The 25,036-nt window shown below is 48.5% G+C and overlaps 1 protein-coding gene across 1 annotated transcript in view; it reads left to right on the top strand.

Annotated features, from left to right (window-relative positions):
• myo9ab (myosin IXAb) overlaps window positions 1-25,036 on the top strand; it is a 92,987-nt gene that overhangs the window by 41,746 nt on the left and 26,205 nt on the right. Inside the window, exons 6-17 of the mRNA XM_084671981.1 lie at window positions 3,644-3,697; window positions 7,631-7,731; window positions 8,055-8,181; window positions 10,133-10,222; window positions 15,392-15,508; window positions 17,072-17,206; window positions 18,657-18,778; window positions 19,482-19,623; window positions 20,381-20,576; window positions 23,431-23,550; window positions 24,373-24,448; window positions 24,684-24,812. Coding sequence (XP_084528107.1) covers window positions 3,644-3,697; window positions 7,631-7,731; window positions 8,055-8,181; window positions 10,133-10,222; window positions 15,392-15,508; window positions 17,072-17,206; window positions 18,657-18,778; window positions 19,482-19,623; window positions 20,381-20,576; window positions 23,431-23,550; window positions 24,373-24,448; window positions 24,684-24,812 — 1,409 coding nt within the window. The remainder of the gene's footprint in view (window positions 1-3,643; window positions 3,698-7,630; window positions 7,732-8,054; window positions 8,182-10,132; window positions 10,223-15,391; window positions 15,509-17,071; window positions 17,207-18,656; window positions 18,779-19,481; window positions 19,624-20,380; window positions 20,577-23,430; window positions 23,551-24,372; window positions 24,449-24,683; window positions 24,813-25,036) is intronic.

The raw sequence follows: 25,036 nt of genomic DNA, 5'->3' as shown, positions 1-25,036 counted from the left end.
ATGCTCCCCTGACCTCAACCCTATTGAGAACCTTTGGAGCATCTTCAAGCAAAAGATCTATGCGGGTGGGAGGCAGTTTGCATCAGAACAGCAGCTCTGGGAAGCTGTTCTGACCTGCAAAGAAATTCAAGCAGAAACTCTCCAAAAACTCACAAGTTTAATGAATGCAAGAATTGTGAAGGTGATATCAAAGAAGGGGTCCAATGTTAACATGTAACTTGTCCTGTTACGATGTTTTTGATTGAAATAGCTTTTGATTTCAGTAAATATGACCTCCGCATGCTGCAAATTTAACAAATTACCATTTACAGTTCTTTACAACCAATTAAATATTTTGAAACTCTGTTGCGCATAATAATTTTGAACAGTGCATTTTGGTTTTTTGGGAGGTTTGTTGAATACAATTTGAATTATACCCGAACAGTTGATGACTTGAAAATTATACTGACTGTCATTTGCATCAACTATTTAGCAAAACCAGACAAAGATATCATTTGCATAATAATTTGGAATGCGGTGTGGTTGGCAACCCAGACCCCTCCCTAATCCCCCTCCAAACCCCTCTTTAATCCCCGGCGACAACACAACCTCCATGCCGTCTGTTACTATGCACCCCTGTTTCCATAGCAACAGAAAGAGTTAATCTGGTTGACTCGCTCTTGCAGAGGGGCATGGTGTCTCATGCACGTGTGTGTGTGTGTGTGTGTGTGTGTGCGTGCGTGTGCGTGCGTGCGTGCGCGCGTGCATTTACATTACATTGTCATTTAGCAGATGCTCCTATCCAGAGCGACTTACAGTAAGTACAGGGACATTCCCCCGAGGCAAGTAGGGTGAAGTGCCTTGGCCAAGGACACAATGTCATTTGGCATAGCAAGGAACCGAACCGGCAACCTTCTGATTATTAGCCCGATTCTCTAACCGCTCAGTGATCTGACCCCTGCATGACCCCTGACCATCACTAAGGAGATGAAACACCATCTCTGAACATCAGTATGGAGATGAAACACCATCACTAAGGAGATGAAACACCATCTCTGACCATCACTAAGGAGATGAAACACCATCTCTGAAAATCACTATGGAGATGAAACACCATATCTGACCATCACTAAGGAGATGAAACACCATCTCTGAAAATCACTATGGACATGAAACACCATCACTATGGAAACGAAACACCATTTGTGCGGATCACAGTCTGGAACTACTTGGATCCATTGTGTGCCTGACTCCATATGTTTCTGTGGCTCTAGAGCAGGGGTTCCCAAACATTTCAGCCCACGACCCCTAAAATAATGGTGCCAGTGACTCATGCCCCCCGCATCCACGGAGGTGATTTACACATACACGGGAGTAAAAAGATGCCCTGGACTTTGATCATCCCACCAGAACCGGCTCCCTTAGGGCCTATACGCCACCACAGCTAACCTGCTAATGCATGCACATTCTGGGTTTGATGTGATGCTAGTTCGGGAGTTTGATAGTTAATGCGAGAGCGCAATACTCCGCTACAGCGGAGCTGGGCCACAGTGGTGGATTTTTAAGTCATATTATTTTAAATTCTTGTGCTGTCAGAGGGTGCTGCAGCACCCTCAGCACCCGTAGTTCATGCTGTCAGAGGGTGCTGCAGCACCCTCAGCACCCCTAGTTCATGCTGTCAGGGGGTGCTGCAGCACCCTCAGCACCCCTAGTTCATGCTGTCAGGGGGTGCTGCAGCACCCTCAGCACCCCTAGTTCATGCTGTCAGGGGGTGCTGCAGCACCCTCAGCACCCCTAGTTCATGCTGTCAGGGGGTGCTGCAGCACCCTCAGCACCCCTAGTTCATGCTGTCAGGGGGTGCTGCAGCACCCTCAGCACCCCTAGTTCATGCTGTCAGGGGGTGCTGCAGCACCCTCAGCACCCCTAGTTCATGCTGTCAGGGGGTGCTGCAGCACCCTCAGCACCCCTAGTTCATGCTGTCAGGGGGTGCTGCAGCACCCTCAGCACCCCTAGTTCATGCTGTCAGGGGGTGCTGCAGCACCCTCAGCACCCCTAGTTCATGCTGTCAGGGGGTGCTGCAGCACCCTCAGCACCCCTAGTTCATGCTGTCAGGGGGTGCTGCAGCACCCTCAGCACCCCTAGTTCATGCTGTCAGGGGGTGCTGCAGCACCCTCAGCACCCCTAGTTCATGCTGTCAGGGGGTGCTGCAGCACCCTCAGCACCCCTAGTTCATGCTGTCAGGGGGTGCTGCAGCACCCTCAGCACCCCTAGTTCATGCTGTCAGGGGGTGCTGCAGCACCCTCAGCACCCCTAGTTCATGCTGTCAGGGGGTGCTGCAGCACCCTCAGCACCCCTAGTTCATGCTGTCAGGGGGTGCTGCAGCACCCCTAGTTCATGCTGTCAGGGGGTGCTGCAGCACCCTCAGCACCCCTAGTTCATGCTGTCAGGGGGTGCTGCAGCACCCTCAGCACCCCTAGTTCATGCTGTCAGGGGGTGCTGCAGCACCCCTAGTTCATGCTGTCAGGGGGTGCTGCAGCACCCCTAGTTCATGCTGTCAGGGGGTGCTGCAGCACCCTCAGCACCCCTAGTTCATGCTGTCAGGGGGTGCTGCAGCACCCTCAGCACCCCTAGTTCATGCTGTCAGGGGGTGCTGCAGCACCCTCAGCACCCCTAGTTCCCACGGCCATGGGTATTACCTCTCCACTGAAATCCAAAACTCAGCCAGTGTCTTGGCTGAGAACGCTGCCTTTAACGTTCGGTTGCTTGACAGTTCAGCTAATGGTCCTCCTGGTCGGATGTCAGATGGTTTGCCTTACTTACAGAGAATGGAACATCAAAAGGCTGATGGTTTTTATTTGCATGAATTTTCGCAAACTATTATTTTTAACTTGTTAAAATTTTGCCTAAAATATACTATTTCTAATTGTTTTAAAATGTTCCTTGGTTTCTGGAAATCATCTTGCGACCCCCCTCGCTGTCTTGCGACCCCCACTTTGCGAACCATTGCGCTATAGTACTCCTATATGACTCCTGTGTTGCTCTATAGGACTCCTATATGACTCCTGTGTGGCTCTAAGTGACTCCTGTGTGGGTCTACATGTCTCCTATATAACTCCTGTGTGGGTCTACATGACTCCTATATGACTCCTGTGTGGGTCTACATGACTCCTATATGACTCCTTTGTGGCTCTAAGTGACTCCTGTGTGGGTCTACATGACTCCTATATGTCTCCTGTGTGGGTCTACATGACTCCTATATGACTCCTTTGTGGCTCTAAGTGACTCCTGTGTGGGTCTACATGACTCCTATATGTCTCCTGTGTGGGTCTACATGACTCCTATATGACTCCTGTGTGGGTCTATATGACTCCTGTGTAGGTCTACATGACTCCTATATGTCTCCTGTGTGGGTCTACATGACTCCTTTATGACTCCTGTGTAGGTCTATATGACTTCTATATGACTCCTGTGTGGGTCTACATGACTCCTATATGACTCCTGTGTGGGTCTACATGACTCCTGTATGACTCCTGTGTGGGTCTATATGACTCCTGTGTGGGTCTATATGACTCCTGTGTAGGTCTATATGACTTCTATATGACTCCTGTGTGGGTCTATATGACGTGTGTTTGTGTACATCTTACCTTTTCTACCTTATTTCCAGATGACAAAGAAATCCCACAAACTCAACTGGGACAATTTCTATGAGAGCGAGCTGGTCAGTATAGTCAAAGTGTAGTAGATGTTTTGGTGGAATGATGGTTGGGCCTATAACATCTCACACACTCTCTCAACCTTTTGAAGTGTATGTCCAGTGTATGTGTGTCTCTCCCTGTATACAGAGCGTACATGTGTGGTTCTCTCGCTGTCTCTGTACAGTGTGTGTGTCCATCAAAGTGTCTCCTCGCTAGCCTGCTACTGTCTGACAGCCTTTACCTCAGCTGGAGAGAGAGTTGGTCATTGTGATGCCTGGATCATCTCTAGATTTTCTAAATATAAAATAGCTTTAATGTTCTGGGGGAAGAGGGAAGTGACACATGATCTCTCCCACCCTCCCTCCCTCCCTCCCTCCCTCCCTCCCTCCCTCCCTCCCTCCCTCCCTCCCTCCCTCCCTCCCTCCCTCCCTCCCTCTCTGTCTCTCTGTCTCTCTGTCTCTCTGTCTCTCTGTCTCTCTGTCTCTCTGTCTCTCTCTATTGTGTTTGTTTACATGCTGTGTGTCTGTGACCTCATCTCCTATGCCAGTGTGACAGATGCTGTCAGCCCCCACAGATGTCTGACCAACCCTGAGGGCCTGTTTGACCTCGACCCTAACTTTAGCCATGTGGCATGGAGAACTGTGTAGTAAATAGTTCAGCAAAGCTCTTTGAACTTTTACCTTAATACAGTTAATATAGTTGCTAGGCACAGCTGTCTGAAGGAGGGGCACAGGACACTGTCTACTGAAGGATCACGATGACCAAACGTGTTATTGATGTTTTAATTGGCTGTGTGGTGTGTTCTTGGCTTGGTTGGTTGAACGATGCCAGTGTGACAGAACAAACAGGAGAGACACTCAGGAGAGACACTCAGGAGAGACTCAGGATAAATGCAGGAGAATCCCCAGACATCCTGTACAGCAGCCTGAAGATCAGTGCAGTCAGCTGAAGACAGATGTCCTGCTCTCCCTTGGTGAAGGAGAACAGAGCGTTCTGAATGGAACCCAGCTCACTCAACTGTGTTTTTCGAACACATAGAGCAGAGTTAAGGGTCTAGCCATCCCTCTGACACAGCAGGCTCCCTGCCATCAGGAGGGAAAACAAACCCGTCAATTTGCAAAACTCCTGTCCAAGACTCACCCCAGGCTCACAAAGCCTCAAATCTCTTGTAATTGAAGAAACTGCAAATTTGACCTCCAAAGAAAATGTGCCCACTCTACATTTTACTGTACTTTATGTACCCTGGAATGATGAGTTGAAATCTAAACAATAGAACTGTTAGCTGTTGGTGCTGCAGGGTCCAGCAGAGGAGATGTGAGTCTGCCATCCTGCCTGCCCGCTGGTCTACTCCTGGTCTGCTCCTTGTCTGCTCCTGGTCTGCTCCTTGTCTGCTCCTGGTCTGCTCCTTGTCTGCTCCTGGTCTGCTCCTTGTCTGCTCCTGGTCTGCTCCTGGTCTGCTCCTTGTCTGCTCCTGGTCTGCTCCTGGTCTGCTCCTTGTCTGCTCCTGGTCTGCTCCTTGTCTGCTCCTGGTCTGCTCCTGGTCTGCTCCTTGTCTGCTCCTGGTCTGCTCCTGGTCTGCTCCTTGTCTGCTCCTGGTCTGCTCCTTGTCTGCTCCTGGTCTGCTCCTTGTCTGCCCCGTTTCTGCTCCTTGTCTGCCCCGTTTCTGCTCCTGGTCTGCTCCTTGTCTGCTCCTGGTCTACTCCTGGTCTGCTCCTTGTCTGCTCCTTGTCTGCTCCTTGTCTGCTCCTGGTCTACTCCTGGTCTGCTCCTTGTCTGCTCCTGGTCTGCTCCTTGTCTGCTCCTTGTCTGCTCCTTGTCTGCTCCTGGTCTACTCCTGGTCTGCTCCTGGTCTGCTCCTGGTCTGCTCCTGGTCTGCTCCTTGTCTGCTCCTTGTCTGCTCCTGGTCTGCTCCTTGTCTGCTCCTGGTCTGCTCCTGGTCTGCTCCTGGTCTGCTCCTTGTCTGCTCCTGGTCTGCTCCTTGTCTGCTCCTGGTCTGCTCCTGGTCTGCTCCTGGTCTGCTCCTTGTCTGCTCCTGGTCTGCTCCTTGTCTGCTCCTTGTCTGCTCCTGGTCTGCTCCTGGTCTGCTCCTGGTCTGCTCCTGGTCTGCTCCTGGTCTGCTCCTGGTCTGCTCCTGGTCTGCTCCTTGTCTGCTCCTGGTCTGCTCCTTGTCTGCTCCTTGTCTGCTCCTGGTCTGCTCCTTGTCTGCTCCTGGTCTGCTCCTGGTCTGCTCCTGGTCTGCTCCTGGTCTGCTCCTGGTCTGCTCCTGGTCTGCTCCTTGTCTGCTCCTTGTCTGCTCCTGGTCTGCTCCTGGTCTGCTCCTGGTCTGCCCCGTTTCTGCTCCTTGTCTGCTCCTTGTCTGCTCCTGGTCTGCTCCTTGTCTGCTCCTGGTCTGCTCCTGGTCTGCTCCTTGTCTGCTCCTGGTCTGCTCCTTGTCTGCTCCTTGTCTGCTCCTGGTCTGCTCCTGGTCTGCCCCGTTTCTGCTCCTTGTCTGCTCCTGGTCTGCTCCTGGTCTGCTCCTGGTCTGCTCCTTGTCTGCTCCTTGTCTGCGGTAATTACAGCCTCAATGAGACGAGATCATGAACACAGGCTGTCTGTGTGTGTGAGTCCTGGGCCACACTCAAATCCTTTCTCAAGTCACTTGCAAAATTGGCTGCAAGATGATAAAAGACACCATATTAGTTTAAATATTTGAATAAAAAACCATGCTATTAAGATTTTACTACATTAATTGTAGACTACGGGGAACATTTGTAAAGTTGTAATCTTTATAATCATTTTTTAAATATTACTTATGAGGCCTACGTAACATACTTTAGCAATATTCACTATATATAAAACCTAACTACACAATGTTGGTAACAAACGGCCGTTCCATGTGGTTACCCTGATAAAAATGAATGAAAATAAACGGATTGATCTGTTGCCTGTAGTTGTTTTGTTTGATTGAGAGAAACGAGTTGTCACGCGTTGCACACAACACACACGTGTGCAGACATAGCCTACCGAGAGAGAACCCCCAAGTTGATTTTGAAAATCATTGAGAAATTCAAGGACATGGACGACACCAAATTAATTCTCAAAGTTGAAAAGCACAGGGAGTTGTATGATCCCCAGCACCAACTTTACAAGGACAACGTAGAGAAAGATCTATGCTGGGATGCTGTTCGGGCGGCTGCTGGAATAACACGTTTCCTAAAGATAGCCTATGCCATGTTTATGTACCATGTCAGCGTTACATGTGAAAAAAGAAAACTTAGAGTAGCTGAAAGGCTTGGTGACAAGGCACAGAGAAATGCGCATCTGGTGTGAACAGCCTTGAGCCAGTCGTAGACGATCGTGACGCTTCTGGGCGCTTAGCAGCCAGTGTCTCAGGGTTAGGGTTAGGGTTAGTGTGTCCCAGGCGTGAGGAGGACACACACACAGACACACCCAGACACACACGAACACACCAGCAACATTATATCTTGAAGGCGCTCTGTTGTCACTCAGCCAGAGGGACCAGATCAGTCTGTCTGCCAGCACGCCCCCCGCACAGCACTGTGGCATGACGTAGCACTCTGGGTGTGTGTCTGTCTGTGTGTGTGTCTGTGTGTGTGTGTCTGTGTGCATTTATGTGTCCCTCACCGCTGCCTAGCTACACCACACTGGCTACACCACGCTGGCTGCCCACGCTGGCTGCCTAACTGGCTATAGCACGCTGGCTGCCCATGCTGGCTGCCCATGTTGGCTGCCCACGCTGGCTGCCCACGCTGGCTGCCCACGCTGGCTGCCCAACTGGCTATACCACGTTGGCTGCCCACGCTGGCTGCCCAACTGGCTGCCCATGCTGGCTTGTGGGAGTGGAGGTACTGGAGTTTCCAATGTAAAGTTTGAAGTGGCTGTGGTTTAACGCAAGGCTGAGCTGAGAGTATGTATCATGTTTTAATGCTAAATTCTGTGTGTGTGTGTTACTCCAGCAGGACTGCTTCTCTGTGGAGGGGGAGGACTTAAAGCATGACTTTGAGAGGCTGCAGTTGGCCATGGAGATGGTGGGATTCCTTCCTGCTACACGCAAGCAGTAAGAACTCACAATGTCTTCCCATGACATGCACCTCTCTCTCTCTGTCTTTCTATCTCTCCTATCTCTGTCTTTCTCCCCTCACATCCTGCCATAACTTTTTTTTTCTTTATCCCACCATCATATCATGTAACACACAACACACACAGGTCAACTTCATGATTCTTCCTGTCTTCCACTGTCTGTCTGTCTATCTCTGTCTGTCTCTCTCTGTCTCTGTCTCTTTCTCTGTCTTTCTCTGTCTCTCTCTCTCTGTCTCTCACTGTCTGTCTCTCTCTGTCTCTCTCTGTCTCTCTCTGTCTCTCTGTCCGTCTCCTCCCCAGGATATTCTCTCTGTTGTCTGCCATCCTGCTGCTGGGTAACATCCGCTACAAGAAGAAGACCTACAGAGATGACTCCATAGACATCTGCAACCCAGAAGTACTGCCCACAGTCTCACAGCTACTGGAGGTGAGGCTCCACACACACACACACACACACACACACCAGAACAGAACAGGGGTCTCATTTATAAAACTGTGCGTAGGATTCTTACTAAAAGTGTACGTACGCCCAAAAGCCTAAAATGACGTACGCCTCCAAAAAAATCTGATTTATAAAACCGTGCGTACGCACACCTGTAAGCAATGTTCCCTTTATAAAACACAGATTACCCACAAGTGTGTGTACGTGAATCAGCATTTTACCCCGCCCTGAACACGCCTATTTTTAACCATAAATGGTCAATGCGAGTTGATACAACCCTCACCAACACTGTGGAGGACCTGAGTTATTTTTATTGCACCGTGGTATTATTTTTGCATTAATTAGCCAGCTACTGTAATCGAGATGTTATTGTTGCACTGTGTTGAAGTAAGTTAGATGTTATTGTTGCACTGTGTTGAAGTAAGTGAGATGTTATTGTTGCACTGTGTTGAAGTAAGTGAGATGTTATTGTTGCTCTGTGTTGAAGTAAGTGAGATGTTATTGTTGCTCTGTGTTGAAGTAAGTGAGATGTTATTGTTGCTCTGTGTTGAAGTAAGTGAGATGTTATTGTTGCTCTGTGATATTCAGTTTTGCTCCTCGTGCCTGTCAGCTGAGGTGTGGTTCCTTTACGCTGGGGCCAGGAAATACAGACCATTCCTTGACTCTGAACTGTAGAACTCTGCACTTCTGATTGCAGGGATAAAAGGCAACCTTTCCTTAGCACGTTATCTACGTTTCTTCAGACAAGACCAGACCATAACTCCTTCAGACCTCACCACACCTCCTTTAGACCTCACCACACCTTCAGACCTCACCACACCTTCAGACCTCACCACACCTCCTTCAGAACTCACCACACCTCCTTCAGACCTCACCACACCTCCTTCAGACCTCACCACACCTCCTTCAGACCTCACCACACCTCCTTCACTCCTTACCACACCTCCTTCAGACCTCACCACACCTCCTTCAGACCTCACCACACCTCCTTCAGACCTCACCACACCTCCTTCACTCCTCACCACACCTCCTTCAGACCTCACCACACCTTCAGACCTCACCACACCTCCTTCAGACCACACCTCCTTCAGACCTCACCACATCTCCTTCAGTCCTCACCACACCTCCTTCAGACCTCACCACACCTCCTTCAGACCACACCTCCTTCAGACCTCACCACACCTCCTTCAGACCTCACCACACCTCCTTCAGTCCTCACCACACCTCCTTCAGACCTCACCACACCTCCTTCACTCCTTACCACACCTCCTTCAGACCTCACCACACCTCCTTCAGACCTCACCACACCTCCTTCAGACCTCACCACACCTCCTTCACTCCTCACCACACCTCCTTCAGACCTCACCACACCTTCAGACCTCACCACACCTCCTTCAGACCACACCTCCTTCAGACCTCACCACATCTCCTTCAGTCCTCACCACATCTCCTTCAGTCCTCACCACACCTCCTTCAGACCTCACCACACCTCCTTCAGACCACACCTCCTTCAGACCTCACCACACCTCCTTCAGACCTCACCACACCTCCTTCACACAGAACTTTAAAACTGTATGCACATGCTCATATAAGCCCACACACAGCCACCCCACACAGGGCAGACAGCCATGTGAGCCCACTGGCCATGGGACGTGTAGTGTGGGCCAGCCTCATGTCCCTGTGGACAGGAGAGGATCTGTCTCCGAACTGTCCTGTTGTCACCGCTACGTCTGGGACCAGGGTCAAGCTTGCAACCGTGTCTGGGACCCAGTCGTGTGTGTGTGTGTGTGCACGCTGTTAAAACTACTGACTAGCTATGCAGGATAGAAACATTGAATGGTAATGACTTGTAATGTGTTGAAAGGTTCAGTGAGAGATGCCCTGTGTGAGCTGTCTGAAGAGGAAGTGTTCAGCGCTGAGCTGCTCTGTGTTCCAGGTGAAGGAGGACATTCTGTTTGAGGCGTTGACCACCAGGAAGACCGTCACCGTAGGAGACAGGCTCATCGTACCGTACAAGCTGGCTGAGGTGAGCACAACCCTCCACAATCCAACACACTAACACCACAACCCTCCACAATCCAACACACTAACACCACAACCCTCCACGATCCAACACACTAACACCACGACCCTCCACGATCCAACACACTAACACCACAACCCTCCACAATCCAACACACTAACACCACGACCCTCCACGATCCAACACACTAACACCACAACCCTCCACGATCCAACACACTAACACCACAACCCTCCACGATCCAACACACTAACACCACAACACACTAACACCACAACACACTAACACCACAACACACTAACACCACAACACACTAACACCACAACACACTAACACCACAACACAGACACTCCCCAGACACAACAGTAACACAGCCCCCAGCCCTCCCAGCCTGCTGTTAACCCTGTGTTAACCCTGTGTTAACCCTGTGTTAACCCTGTGTTAACCCTGTGTTAACCCTGTGTTAACCCTGTGTTAACCCTGTGTTAACCCTGTGTTAACACAGACATTCCCCAGACACAACTCTCTGGGTTTCATCTTTTCCAGAATTTAACAGACTCCGTTCACAGAGTGTGTGTGTGTGTTTGAGTTTGTTTACAATCCAACTTTTTTAAGGACATCACTTGTTTGCTTAGATTTCTTTTTTTCCCCATGCCGCTGGAATTTAAATGGCTTTTGTAGTATGTGGGGGTTGGGAAAATTCCACGAGGATTCGAGAAATCAAAGCAGAGTCTTTTGTATGATGTGAAGTGTGTACAGGGTCGTCGTTACTGGGCCTTGTTATTGTTGTGGCGTAGCCCCCCCAACCCCCCCTTGGCAGCTTCCTGTTTCCTGTAAGACTCAACAGTCTGGGTTCACCCTGACCACACTGCTGGCTGGAACTGAGGAGGCACAACAGGACTAACTGCAGCCTGGGGAGGTGACCTGTATGGAGAAGACATATTTAGGATGAATATGTGTATGTTCTGTGTGCAGGTGAACTACAGTGTTCACTTTGTAAAGGTCCAGTTGCTGTGCGTCTGTCACAGCTGTAATCCAGCCAGCACTTTGTCTGTGGACAAGCGGGAGGAAATCCTCCACATGGACTCCCCCCTCCCCCTTTGATGTACATTAGTGGCCCCAACAATGACTCCCCTCTCCAGTCATGTGGTCTCACCCGAGGAATGTGCAGTGTCCTCTGTCATAAACAGCAGAGAAACCAAACCCAGACAGAGAGAGAGAGACACACAGACACACAGACAGACACAGACAGACAGACACATAGACACAGACAGACACAGACAGACACAGACAGACACAGACAGACACAGACAGACACAGACAGACACAGACAGACACAGAGACAGACACAGAGACAGACACAGAGACAGACACACAGACAGACACACACACAGCTGGATGAGGGAAGTTAAGTCTCTCCATCACAGTGTCACACAAGCCGTCAGCATGTCTACCAACAGGAGAGCTCATAAAGACCCATCTATCTATCCATCAGACCCATGACATGTCTATCCATCAGACCCATCCCTCAGTCCTCCGCCCTGAGCTGGAGCAGTGTTGAGGGGGGAGCAGCGCTTGCTGCTGCCCAGGCTGTCCCAGCGGGGGAAACCAGACCTCATGTGTCCTGGAGCCAGCTGGGCTGCTGGAATCTATGACTTTGAACCCTAAACACTGTTATTGTATGAGGGATCTGTGAGAAGGGCCTTAGCACGTGTCTCTCCCCCTCTTTCTCTCTCCCCCTCTGTCTCTCCCCCTCTTTCTCTCTCCCCCTCTTTCTCTCTCCCTCTGTTTCTCTCTCCCTCTTTTTCTCTCTCCCTCCTTCTGTTGACATTTACTGTTTCTTGTCCCAAAGTGTGACAAGCTGATGTTCAGCTGAACTGTGAGCCCCCCACATACACCGACCTGAGGTTCTGCGTGTTTGTGAGCCATGAGCCAGAGAGGGCAAGCACATTCTGCTCAGTTCACCACCAACACCCTGCTAACCTCCAGCACCAGCAAGGCCTGTCTGAGGCACCAGAACAGTTTACAAAACTCACATGTCCTTCAAGTGGTTTTATTCAGCGTCTTGCCCTACTGTGCTGTTTTCGGCTCATCTCTTTTTACCTCTTAATTTTACTGCACCCCCTGTATAAACTACCGTAATTTTCGGACTATAAGGCGCACTGTTATATAAGCCGCAGTAGCTAAATTGAATGATGTGTACATGTACAGTAAAAGCCACACTGGACTAATAAGCCGCAGGTGTTTTAATGTTTAATTACCATATGTAAGGGTTCGTGCACAGAGGGGATTGTTGGGAAAGAGACGGCTGCTTGAGGAAGCTCCCATTTATCAGCCGTTGTAAAAATCCATAGATTAGCCGCACCGTTATATAAACCGCAGGTCTGAAAAATGGGACAAAAGGCGCAGCTTTTAGTCTGAAAATTATGGTACTTCAATATAACATTTGTGACAGTAGATGTTTGCAGCTAGGTGTCCAAATGCATTCATCTACGTTCCCATCCTTTACAAAGCCACTGAATGGCATCATTTTGATCCTAGAGGGAAGTCTTGCATAATGCAAATGGCCTTACACAACCTCTGGAGCACAAGTGACGGCCCCTGGATAAAAATAAAACAACAATCAATAACGCAGGAAGGAAGAGAAGCCTTTTAGAGATGAGGTTTTGCTTCATAACAATTCCTTTCTCCCCTGGTTGACCAAAACATATTTTTTTATTTTCATGCACATTATACGGCTCACTCGACATTTAGTCATGGACATTATTATGCCGGTGTTGTCAAATGATGTCAAAAACAACAGGCTAGGATTGACGCAACCCTACATAAGTACGACATGATCAATAGCTTAACTTCACTGTGGCCTAAACCCTGTGACGTCAAAATGTTAACGTCAAAACATGCAAGAGCTACACTCTGTACGCAGGGCCTGTCTGTCTGTCTGTACGCAGGGCCTGTCTGTCTGTACGCAGGGCCTGTCTGTCTGTACGCAGGGACTGTCTGTCTGTCTGCCTGTACGCAGGGCCTGTCTGTCTGTACGCAGGGCCTGTCTGTCTGTCTGTCTGCCTGTACGCAGGGCCTGTCTGTCTGTCCGGCGTACAGACAGTTGTAGTTCTGCTGGTATTGTCCAAGTTCTCATTTTTGCATATTTGTATTAGCTTATCATGCCTTTCATCATCCGTAAGTGGAGAGTGTATTTTCTCTTTGGCTTGTTGAAGTGCTACAATGGCCTGTGTTGGCAGTGTTGTTGGGATGGAGATTCATTGCAAACCGCTGTACACAGAACACAGTACTGCTGCAGTAGAACACAGTACTGCTGCAGTAGAACACAGTACTGCTGCAGTAGAACACAGTACTGCTGCTGCAGAACACAGTACTGCTGGACTCCTGTACCTGACTAGACTGCTGCAGAACACAGTACTGCTGGACTCCTGTCAGGAGCAGGATAGAGGAAGAGGAGAGAGTTGTGTTACAATGACTCATCATGCCTCTGTCACTGATACTGTGCTGCAAGGAGGGAGAGAGGCAGGCAGAGGGGCAGGGAGGATGTTTTGTACAGTAAGTCCCAGCTAAAGGCTTTGTTTGGGAACTGCTGAACTTGTATTCTGGCACAGCAGTTGATGTTTTATGACCACCTACTGTAGGAATATTAGTAAGCACTGAAAGACAGGAGAAACATCTTGGGCCTAATGTATAAACGTTGCGTACGCACTAAAAGCTTGTGTACGCTGGTTTTGAAAATTATCCAAAGACTCAGGTCACGTGAAAAATGATCCGAAGTAACCGAGTCGGGAAATGAACGAATCATTTCTGTTTACTTGGACAAGCCTATGCAACAGTCCTGATGCGCGGCCACGAGAAAATGAACAAATCACTCTTTGAGAGGACTCGTTACTCCCGAGTCCTTGTAGGATTCGTTCAAAATGAACAAATCGTTCACGAACGACACATCACTAAAGGAGGGCCACAACATCATGGCCACCAACAAAACTCAGCAAAACTTGTTCTTGCTCCGGCTTTAGCTTATGGATATTTGGCAGCGTTGCCCAAACCAGTACCGGTCGAAGCACATTTGGTGCCCTTGGTAAGATTTATCACCAGCATCCATGCCCCCCCCCCCCCCCCCTCCGGAGGGCAAATCGGGGTGGCGCGGTTGGCGCCCTTTGCTGGCAGTGCGGGAGGGTTAATGAATGGATGCACTTCGGTAAATGCCGCTTCTCCGAACGCCATTACGGAACTACAACACAAACTAGCTCACGACATCAACGTCATCGTTCTCAGCCACTCCCTCTGTTCGCTGAATGGACAGGTAGAAAGTTAACCTGAGACATCTGACTTAAGTACCTCATGCCCAGACGCAGTACAGAAGCAAAATCAAAATTGAGCGGAAGTACGAAGGAGGGCAGAGCCAGGCTAATGACAGGCCGCCAAACAGGACACATTTTCTCGCCTCCACCTCTGTTGTTAAAACCTCCGTCTCACAGTCTGTGAAATATTTATTTTTGGCATGTTAAGCCATTTTAATTCAGACAAAGAAATGACCTCAGGAGTGCATTTATAGCCCATCTGCATATTCATTTATGGGAGGAGGCAAGGCAGGGTCAGTGGCTCATTCACGTGCAGTCAATCTCACGTTGGTTGTGATTTATAAAGGAAAGGTGCGCAGGACCTGGCGTACGACCGGTCTTATACATGTGAATATTTCTGTGCGTAGGTACTTTTTGAGTTTTGGCCGTACGCCATCTTCTGGTATGAAAGCTGCGCAATCTTTTCTACATGAGACCCCTGGACTCTAACATTGTTAAAGAGTTCAATATGGTGGCCACAGCCACACATGCATGTGTTCTCTCTGCGTGTTGGGCTAATCTGCTGGGTACTGGACATCTGTTTTCCATGCTGGGTACTGGACATCCATTTCTGTGGAAGGTGTCTGGGTTTTTTGTGTCTATACCATCCTAATCTACATTATGTAAGGTCTTGTGTAAGAAGGACTTTAACTCTGTGCTGCCTTACGGTGTGTCACAGTGTTATGGGGGGGGGGGATGAGGGAGCTAATAGGATCTGCCGTCACTCCAGATTACAGGAATGGTCAGTGTATAGGCATGTGATTGGAGGAAAGAGGGATGTGCGTGACAAGTCTTTGTGTTGATGTGTGTGTGTGTGTGTACGCAGGCTGGAACAGTTCGGGACTCCATGGCCAAGTCCCTGTACAGCGCTCTGTTTGACTGGATCGTCTTCAGGACCAACCATGCCCTGCTCAACACCAAGGACCTGGAGGACAGCGCCACGGTAGGACACACACACCGTATACACAGCCACACACACACCATACATACCACACACACACAGGTCAGTAAGGCAGTTCACAAAGGTCGTTTGAGACTCTTGAATTTAGTTAAAGAGTATTAGAGTGTGTGTGTGTGTGTGTGTGTATGTGTGTGTGTGTGTGTGTGTGTGTGTGTGTGTGTGTGTGTGTGTGTGTGTGTGTGTGTGTGTGTGTGTGTGTGTGTGTGTGTGTGTGTGTGGAAAGTTAGGGCAACTCAGACGAGGTGGTGCCCTCACCTCTCTTTCTGTTCAGATCCGTCTGGTTCTTCTTTCATTTTCTGTTGCTCTCCCACTCTGGTTTGTCTCTGTCTGTACAGTATTGTTGGGGTTGAAGGGTAACATGAGTCCACAGACGATTGTGTGTGTGTGTGTGTGTGTGCGTGCTTGTGTGCTCTAGGCAGCTGTCTTGATGTGCCCACTGCCCAGCGGGCATCCTGGGATTAGATCACAGATGGTTGTGGCTCCTCCTCCTGTGTGTGTGTGTGTGTGTGTGTGTGTGTATGTGTGTGTGTGTGTGCTCTCACCCCGGACGCAGGGCAGATGCCAGGCCGCCCTCTCTCCTCTGCCCTCCTGAGGGCTCATCCTAGTGATGCGTGCTGCCCTGGCTGTCAGCTGTGTTTAGCTGTTTGTGTTTGTCTGCCTCAGCTTGTCTGTGTGTCTGTTCTTTACGGAGCTGGAGTGATCAGATTAGAGCCCAACCGATAAAGGATTTTTAAGGCCGATACAATACATATTTAGTGATTTAAAACGGCCGATGTATATTAAAATAATAATACAAAATGTAAAAATACAGAAACATGTGACAAAACATTAACAGTTTTCCCTAACACTCTGCCCGCCTCTGGCTGGATCAGATGGTTGTATTGTTTGTGGCATTTTAAGCACGAGTGTTGCCAACAGGGACGTTTTATTTTCTATATTCATTTATCAGCCATTATGAGCCTTGATTTTGTACCTTGTTTGTTTGTATTGTGAAGGCAAAATAATAAAAAAAACGATTGTAAGCCGATACCGATAGTTTGGAAAATGCCTAATATCGGCCGATAATATCAGCCCGCTGATAAATCGGTCAGGCTCTAGATCAGGACATTTTTAGACTGATGTGATTTTAGCCTCGAGGAGGATCCTTTTTCCCTCCCTCCTCTGTATTTTAGGTCTCCCTACCTCAAAGCAAGACTGATGACATCTAATAGAGTCTGAGAACTAGCATATTGAATCGTAGCTGTCTGTCAATAATTTACACCCTCCTCGCTCTCTAAACACACTTGTGAGAATCATAATCCCCAAAAGGGTATTTGCCTTGATAATAAGTCTATAAAGTCGCTAGCTTAAAGGTCCACTTTAAACTTATTTTTACAGAGACATGTTTTATACATCATGCAATGTCACAGATACATGTTTTATACATCATGTTACTACATACATGCTGTGCTCTTCTTACCTAGAGAATGTGTTTGTTTTACATCGAACATCAGTTAATTTTTTGAAGTGTGTTTCCAGGGTTGTAACTCATTTGTTCTGTTGTAGACTCTCTCCATCGGCGTTCTGGACATCTTTGGGTTTGAGGACTACGAGAACAACAGTTTTGAACAGTTCTGTATTAACTTTGCCAACGAGAGACTGCAGCATTACTTCAACCAGCACATCTTCAAACTAGAACAGGTACGCCCTGCTGTTGGGTGGATTCCAGTGGTGATTTCTTTAAGACTGCAAGGGAAGCTCAGCTTCCCCTAACATTTCAAAAAATTCATGGTCAAATATTTACTATTGTGTTAACATTTTAAATGTGTTAGAACACGTTCATATCGAAGACGAGTTCGTTCAGAATCAACTACATATATTAGCAGGTCGACTGACTGATTTCCTTATCATACATCCCCGTAGCGCCACAGTGCATTTCCCTGTTGAAGCTCAGCTTCCATGGACTTCAATGGGGCTACTCTGAACAATTGTTTTCAGTGCTTTGAAACTATATGGTCATTGGATAAATGCTGCGATTATGTCCCGCCCTGGATGCTCAGCGTCTCTGGGGGTGAATGGAGGAGGGGGCTGGCCTGGACGCTGGGCTTCCGCGTGATGATTGGAGGGTGTGTCGAAAGACTGCATCTCCTTTTGATTGACAGTAATTTTCTACTATAAAAAGTAATCAGAGCTATTCAGGCTCAGTCCTGCTGGTCTGATGTGGGACTCACAAGTGTGCCTGTGATGCCCGCAGCAATTACACTGAAAGCAGTTCTGCTTATGGGTTACATGCTACTAACCCTAACCCACACAACTGCTATTGTAGTGTGTGTGCGTGTTTTACTGTATCTCAACATCGTTCCACACAACAGCGCAGGGTGTGTGAACAACACACAGGCTATGTAACACTGTCGGGGGATGAGAGTGTGTGTGTGAGAGTGTGTGTGTGTGTGCGAGTGCGAGTGCGCGCGTGTGAATGTGTGGGGTAAAGAGACGTGAGGCTGACACCAGCTGAACCTCCCCTCTGTCTGTGTTTACTCTGGAAGCACCAAGTACTGCTGCATTGTGCTGTTGTTTGGTCTGCTTCCTGGTGTTTGGTCCAGTTACACTAGGCTAGCTCCAGCTTCTTGCTCACTGGTGCCACTTTCCCAGAAGGAACATCCAAGAACAGAAAGTTTCCTGACATTGTACTGAGGGCAGAGCAGAGCATAAAACTCCAGCCTGCTGTAATACAGGAAGGCTTAGGCCTCGACTGCCCTGAGGTTGGTGGACATTACTAATCCCAGCAGGGCTGGAGGCACAGGGAAACATGTACATTTGCTTAAATACTTGAATTCCAGCAGCACCCTCTTGAGTCAGTCGTGACTCAGTTTTAAATTATGTTGTGAGAAAAGGATCCCTTTCCACTTTTGTACTTTTGGAGCGTTTCCTCTTGAAGCTCTTATAGTTCTGCTTTCCTAGTTCCTGTTAACGTTGCTGCACACTGCTTCACATTGTATTGATCTGACACGCTTGTCTCCAAAGGGACGTACACATAAAGCCCATAGAAAGTCCAGCAGAAGCTCCAGAACCAGAAGCGTCCAGTTCTAGTACCTCTAGTACCGAGAAGCACGGTGTGTTCTGTCTACATGCTGTGTGTCTGTGCCCTCAGGAGGAGTACAGGGCAGAGGGCATCACTTGGCACAACATCGACTACATCGACAACACGGGCTGCATCCACCTGATCAGCAGGAAGCCCACGGGCCTGCTCCCCCTGCTGGACGAGGAGAGCAAGTACGTCAGCGCACCATCCTGCAGGGAAATACTAAACATGATGAAATATGAATATGTGACGGTTTATGTTTTAAAAACAATATGGGTTGATAATGTCAGAAGCACCACACAACCTCTTTGTACTGAAAGGGCTCGTTGACAGTTGACAGTCTCATCTATTGACTGTGGCTGGCAGCTGGGAGAGGGGTGATCCCAGAGAGGGTCTCTCCTCTCAGCCCCCTGCTGGGATTCATCCCAACACACGGAGGAATGTGATGCTAATGACTATAAACCCCCCTCCACTCCGCTGCCCTCCCCTGCCCTCCACTCCGCTGCCCTCCCCTGCCCTCCACTCCCCTGCCCTCCACTCCGCTGCCCTCCCCTGCCCTCCACTCCCCTGCCCTCCTCTCCGCTGCCCTCCCCTGCCCTCCACTCCCCTGCCTTCTACTCCGCTGCCCTCCACTCCCCTGCCCTCCACTCCCCTGCCCTCCCCTGCCCTCCACTCCCCTCCCCTCCACTCCACTCCGCTGCCCTCCACTCCCCTGCCCTCCACTCCGCTGCCCTCCCCTGCCCTCCCCTGCCATCCACTCCCCTCCCCTCCACTCCGCTGCCCTCCACTCCCCTGCCCTCCACTCCGCTGCCCTCCCCTGCCCTCCACTCCCCTGCCCTCCACTCCGCTGCCCTCCCCTGTCCTCCACTCCCCTGCCTTCCCCTACCCCTCTAGTTTCCCCCAGGCCTCTAACCAGACTCTGCTGGATAAGTTCCAGCGGCAACACGAGGGCAGCAGCTACATCGAGTTCCCCGCTGTCATGGAGCCCGCCTTCATCATCCGCCACTATGCCGGCAAGGTCAAGTACCGGGTCAAGGTGAGGCGGCTGCTAATGTAAAAGTGTGTGCACAAGCGTGTGTTTGTGAGTGTGTGTGTGTCGTGCTGTTACAGAAGTCAGATGAACCAGCGTTACCAAGCAACAAGCCTGTCCCCTCCTCCTCAAGCATCAGTACTTCCTCAGTGGCAGGTCTTACTGCCCCTCTGTCTTCCTCAGTGGCAGGTCTTACTGCCCCTCTGTCTTCCTCAGTGGCAGGTCTTACTGCCCCTCTGTCTTCCTCAGTGGCAGGTCTTACTGCCCCTCTGTCTTCCTCAGTGGCAGGTCTTACTGCCCCTCTGTCTTCCTCAGTGGCAGGTCTTACTGCCCCTCTGTCTTCCTCAGTGGCAGGTCTTACTGCCCCTCTGTCTTCCTCAGTGGCAGGTCTTACTGCCCCTCTGTCTTCAGGGGCCTAGTCTGGAGCACGTTATACTCTGCATGTGTGTGTGTGTGTTCATGTGCACCACAACCATGTAAGGATAATATGATTCTGAAGTCTAAATGTTCTGCTATTTTGTTGAGGTTCAATTCACTCTATTTAGTTACACAAAAACAATTGTTTGGAAATAGAAAATCTCAAAATGCTATTCACTGTGGCATTGTAGTGTTGCACTGGAGAAGGGTGTTATAAAGATATGATCTTCATGTTACACTACAGGGCTTTTTCCTTCCAAGTAAACACACTTCATGAAACCAGTGTTATTGCTACTGTTTTGTTAATGGTGATGTATGAGGAGTGAAACGTGTTTGATGTGAGCAGGACTTCAGAGAGAAGAACACTGACCACATGCGTCCAGACATTGTGTGTCTGCTAAAGAGCAGCCAGAGCGCCTTCATCTGCGGCCTGATGGGCGTCCACCCCGTGGCCACCTTCCGCTGGGCCGTGCTCAGAGCCTCCTTCAGGGCATCTGTTGCCTTCAGGGATGCAGGCAGAAGACACGTCCACAGGAAGGCTGGTGAGAGGACACTCTCCAGAACACACACACACAGTATACACACACACACAGTATACACACACACACAGTATATACACACAGAGCAGCTCACTAAAAGACGTAAAGTTGGTGAAACCGAGAGGACACTAGCCTCAGCCTAGTACTAGTAACTATGGCGACTAGTGATGGGTCGTTCGCGAATGAGCCGGCTCTAAGAGCTCTTGTAGGTGAAAGTCGGAGGCTGGGTCGCAGATCTGAAGAGCCGACTCCATTTTTTTAATATAGCCTATAGATATTACATTTGTATGTAATAATGATTTATTGTAATTGTATTTAAAATAATTGACTAATTCAAAGAACAACAACAAAAATGATGTAGGCCTAAAGGCGCACACACATTTGACTGTCTGATCAGCCTCGCATTCTGTTCCTGTCAATCATACACGGTGTCAACTAATTATGCTGCATGAGGGAGGACCGAGCCAACTCATTGCTTAATCTCCATTCAGCCTGTTGTTGTTGATCAAACATTAAGTTATTTTGCTCTCTTGTTGTCCAACTCTTGATCTTCTACTATGTAAATGTTTTTGCCATTTTGCGGAAGAACCCGCATCGCTGCTTGCAGCTATATTTATTATAATTTTTCTTCTCCTTGCGCCCAATATCCCTGGTCCCTGGTCATACATTTTCTGATTTGGCACATTGGTACTACATCCAAGTGTGTACCCCCACACCAAATATGGGACACATTCGTAGGGGGCGCTACAGGCCACGCCTTAAACTCTGATTTTCAAAGTGATGGCATTTCCACCTCATTGCTCCAATTCTTCTGAAACTTGGTGTGCATGCCTCATTTTTCATGAGGAACAGAAAAGCCTCAAGGACCCATAAGGTCTGCCATGATGGATTTGCCTGTACAGTGATAATTTGGGAAAACCTTCTAAATTCCTCTTCCTTGAACCAAAGGTCCAATTTACTTGAAATTTCGTACAGATATGTAGAATTTATGTATTTAAAAAACGAGAAAATGTAATCAAATACAATATGGCTGAAAGGGGTGTATTTATGTAGCTGTCCACATTGCCTCAATATGTTTGTGTCGCTAAATCAAATGTCATTTTGAATTATGGTTTTCAAACCTAATAGGCTTTAAGGTGACACCCCCCTGAAGTACCATGCAAAGTCTCACCTTGATATGTGAAAATATGACTGAATTACAGCTGTTTGAGCTTGGACAAAATCTGACAATGCTTGCCTTGGGAGAAACATCTTATTTTATTATGCAGTTACTGCAGGATTGTGAATGACTAGAGTGGCTGATATATTGTGCTGGTGAGCGAAGGGCTGCAAGTTCATACCCAGTCAGAGGCATCGTTTTTTTTTTTTTTTTTTTGACAGAACAGTTTCTAGTCTTCCGATCAATCCTCCGGTTGTAAAACATAGCAATGGGTGTTTATTTGAGCCCATCACAACACTCCGATCATCTGTTTAGCGAGACGTGTAAACCACTGCAAAACAAGCCAGGTTCACCACAGTAGCTAGCTACTTGTAGTCTATGCATGGAAGTGTCAGATTCACAACTGAGTAATCTTTAATGAAGTAAATTGATTGTTCAGGTGGATCCCTTGCCTGTTGCACAAATTCATTTCAGTTACCTAAGCAAGGACACATCGCCACTGATGCTAGACATAATTTGAAATTCCCTTCCATGGCAAGTTATAGCACCCCAAGCAACCTATTTAAAAAACTATGAGTAAGTTATTCTTTACAGCAGCAACGCAGTCATCCCGTTGTTTTTATAGGAAATGTACAAGACAATATGGCTATTTATAAACTCTCAGCAGTTGATGTGTAGCAGAGAGGCTGACTTGCAACCTCATGCTCTTGAGTTTGAATCTCCTTTCAGCCTGTTGTTGTTTTCCAACTCTTGATCTTCTACAATGTACATTTTTATAATATTTTGCGGAGGAACCCGCATCGCTGCTTGCAGCTATATTTAGAATTGTTTTCACAGCTATCATAGTCAAAGTCATAGTTAAAACATTTATTTTTTAAAGAGCCATTTGTGAGCCAAAGGTTCCGGCTCTTTTTAGTGAGTCTAACGAGCCGGCTCACAAAAAAGAGCCGGAATGCCCATCATAATTTAGAACCTGTCAGACATGAGAGGCCAAATGAGGAATTGCCGAGAACAGATGGCCGTCAAAGCCAATTAAATGCACGGTCCAAGGAGCATGAGTGGAGAGTTGGTGAAGTGTCCTGGTGAGTTGCTATCATTTAGCAACAAGCGCTGGAGCTAGTCTACGAACAGCAGTACATACAATAACAACACCCGCAGAAAATGTGTTAGTTAGTGGTAGGGTGGGGTTTGCCATCAGACTGGTGGGCACACTCACACACATTCACACTCATACAAACACACACTCCCTCATACACACACGCTCACACTCACACAGGAAAGGATGTTTTGATCTCTGGGACGCCAGAAACACAGAAGAATCTAGTTAGTTATCTTGCCCCAGGGCTGAGGAGAAAGTTTCTGCCAACACATAATGTGTCTTCTGAATCTTTTCAGTGTTGATTTCAACCACCCCCGAACTCAGCATTTTAATTATTCATCACCATAGAGACGGACTGTGATTCTGGGATGTTTAAATATGCATTAGGAGGACAGTGGCTCCTTCAACCACAGATGATTTTTATCACCTTTCCTTAAACGTGACTCGCTTTCTCTCTGTCTTTTTCTCTGTCTGTCTGTCTGTCTCTCTGTCTGTCTCTGTCTGTCTGTCTGTCTGTCTGTCTGTGTGTCCGTCTCTCTCTCTGTGTGTCTGTGTGTCTGTCTGTCTCTCTGTATCTCGTCTCCCTCTCTCCTCCCCAGGTACGGACCCTGGCCTGCCCTGTCCTGTGGTCAAGAGTGTGGACAGCTTTAGCTTCCTGCACCACCCTGTGCACCAGAGGAGCCTGGAGATCCTGCAGAGATGCAAGGACGAGAAACACAGTAAGACTGCCTCACTTCAATTAGTTTCACTGCCCCCTTTCACTATTCTCTCTGTCTCTCTCCTCTCTCTCTTATCTCATTTTTCTCACTCTTTGCTAAGATCTGTGCTGACCCCTCGGTGCTTGTGTGTCTTGCCAGTAATGACACTGAATGAGTGACATCAGCCCAGGGGATGATCTTGATGCTTCAAGCATCTTGATGCAGATCGATGCTGCGGCGGCACGTACAGCCGCTGGCTTGAACTGTGTGACTAGCTTAGCCAGTGCGCCAACATGTACCGCTCACATTCAGCATAGTCACACCTGCTCCCACAGGAAGCAGTCTGGGAGACACCGCTCCTACATTCAGTCCTCTCGAGGGAGAAGGGAGTGAATTACAGAGGACTAGGAAAGGGAGAGCAGGGAAGTGTCTCTCTGGATGTTTCTGTGGGTTTGGGTGCTGCAGTTGCTGGTACATCAGCAGGGTTACAGATGATCCTTCTTAGTGTTTAGGACTCTCCTCTCGTGACGGACGCCACATCAGGACACCATCCACCCCGTCCTCTCTCTATGTTGTAGACAGCACTTGTAAATGGTAAATGGACTGCATTTATATAGTGCGTTTTCTACCCTAGCGGCACTCAAAGCGCTTTACATTTTGCCTTTCATCCACCAATTCGCACTCACACATACTGACGATGGCAGAGCTGCAGAGCAAGCCTCAGGCCTGCCCATCTGGAGCAGCTAATCATAACCATCTTCTCTCTATGTCTCTGTCTCTCTCTCTCTCTCTCTCTCTCTCCGTCTCTCTCTGTCTCTCTCTCTGTCTCTCTCTCTCTTGCAGACATCACTCGTAAGAATCCAAGGACTCCCTTGTCTGACCTTCAGGGCATCAACGCACTGAATGAGAAATCTACCTGGTATGTGACTCAAGGCTATGTTGTGTGTGTATGTATTCCTGCATGGTTTATCAGTAAGAATTGCAAGCAACCATCTTTCTTGCCCTCAGTATCACGTTCATCTCTTCCCTACTTCCCTTTTTTTACCCTCCTCCTCTCTTCCCTCTTTCCCACTCTCTCTCCTCTCCTCCTCTGTCTTTCCCCTCCCTCCCTCTCTCACACCTCTCCATCTGATGCCCTCCCTCCGTCTCCACAGGGAAGGGGGTGTGGGCTGTAACGGCCGCAGCCCTGGCTTGACCAGGCTGTCCTCAGGGCTGGATGAAGACGGCCTGTTTGTCAACTCGGCCAGCAGCAAGCTGCTTGAGAGAGCCCAGGGCCTCCTGCTGTGAGCGGAGCACACACACACATATATATATATATATATATACTCACACACATTATATATATATATATTTACACACACACACACACACACATATATATATGTGTATATATATATATATATACTCACACACATTATATATATATATATATATATATATATATATATATATATATATTTACACACACACACATATATACACACACATACAGACACACAATATATAT

Source organism: Hypomesus nipponensis, chromosome 14, assembly GCF_054491055.1.
Source record: "Hypomesus nipponensis isolate SF chromosome 14, ASM5449105v1, whole genome shotgun sequence".
NCBI lineage: Eukaryota > Metazoa > Chordata > Actinopteri > Osmeriformes > Osmeridae > Hypomesus > Hypomesus nipponensis.
Note: the sequence above shows the minus strand (reverse complement) of the source record. Positions and strands in the feature narration are given on the sequence as shown.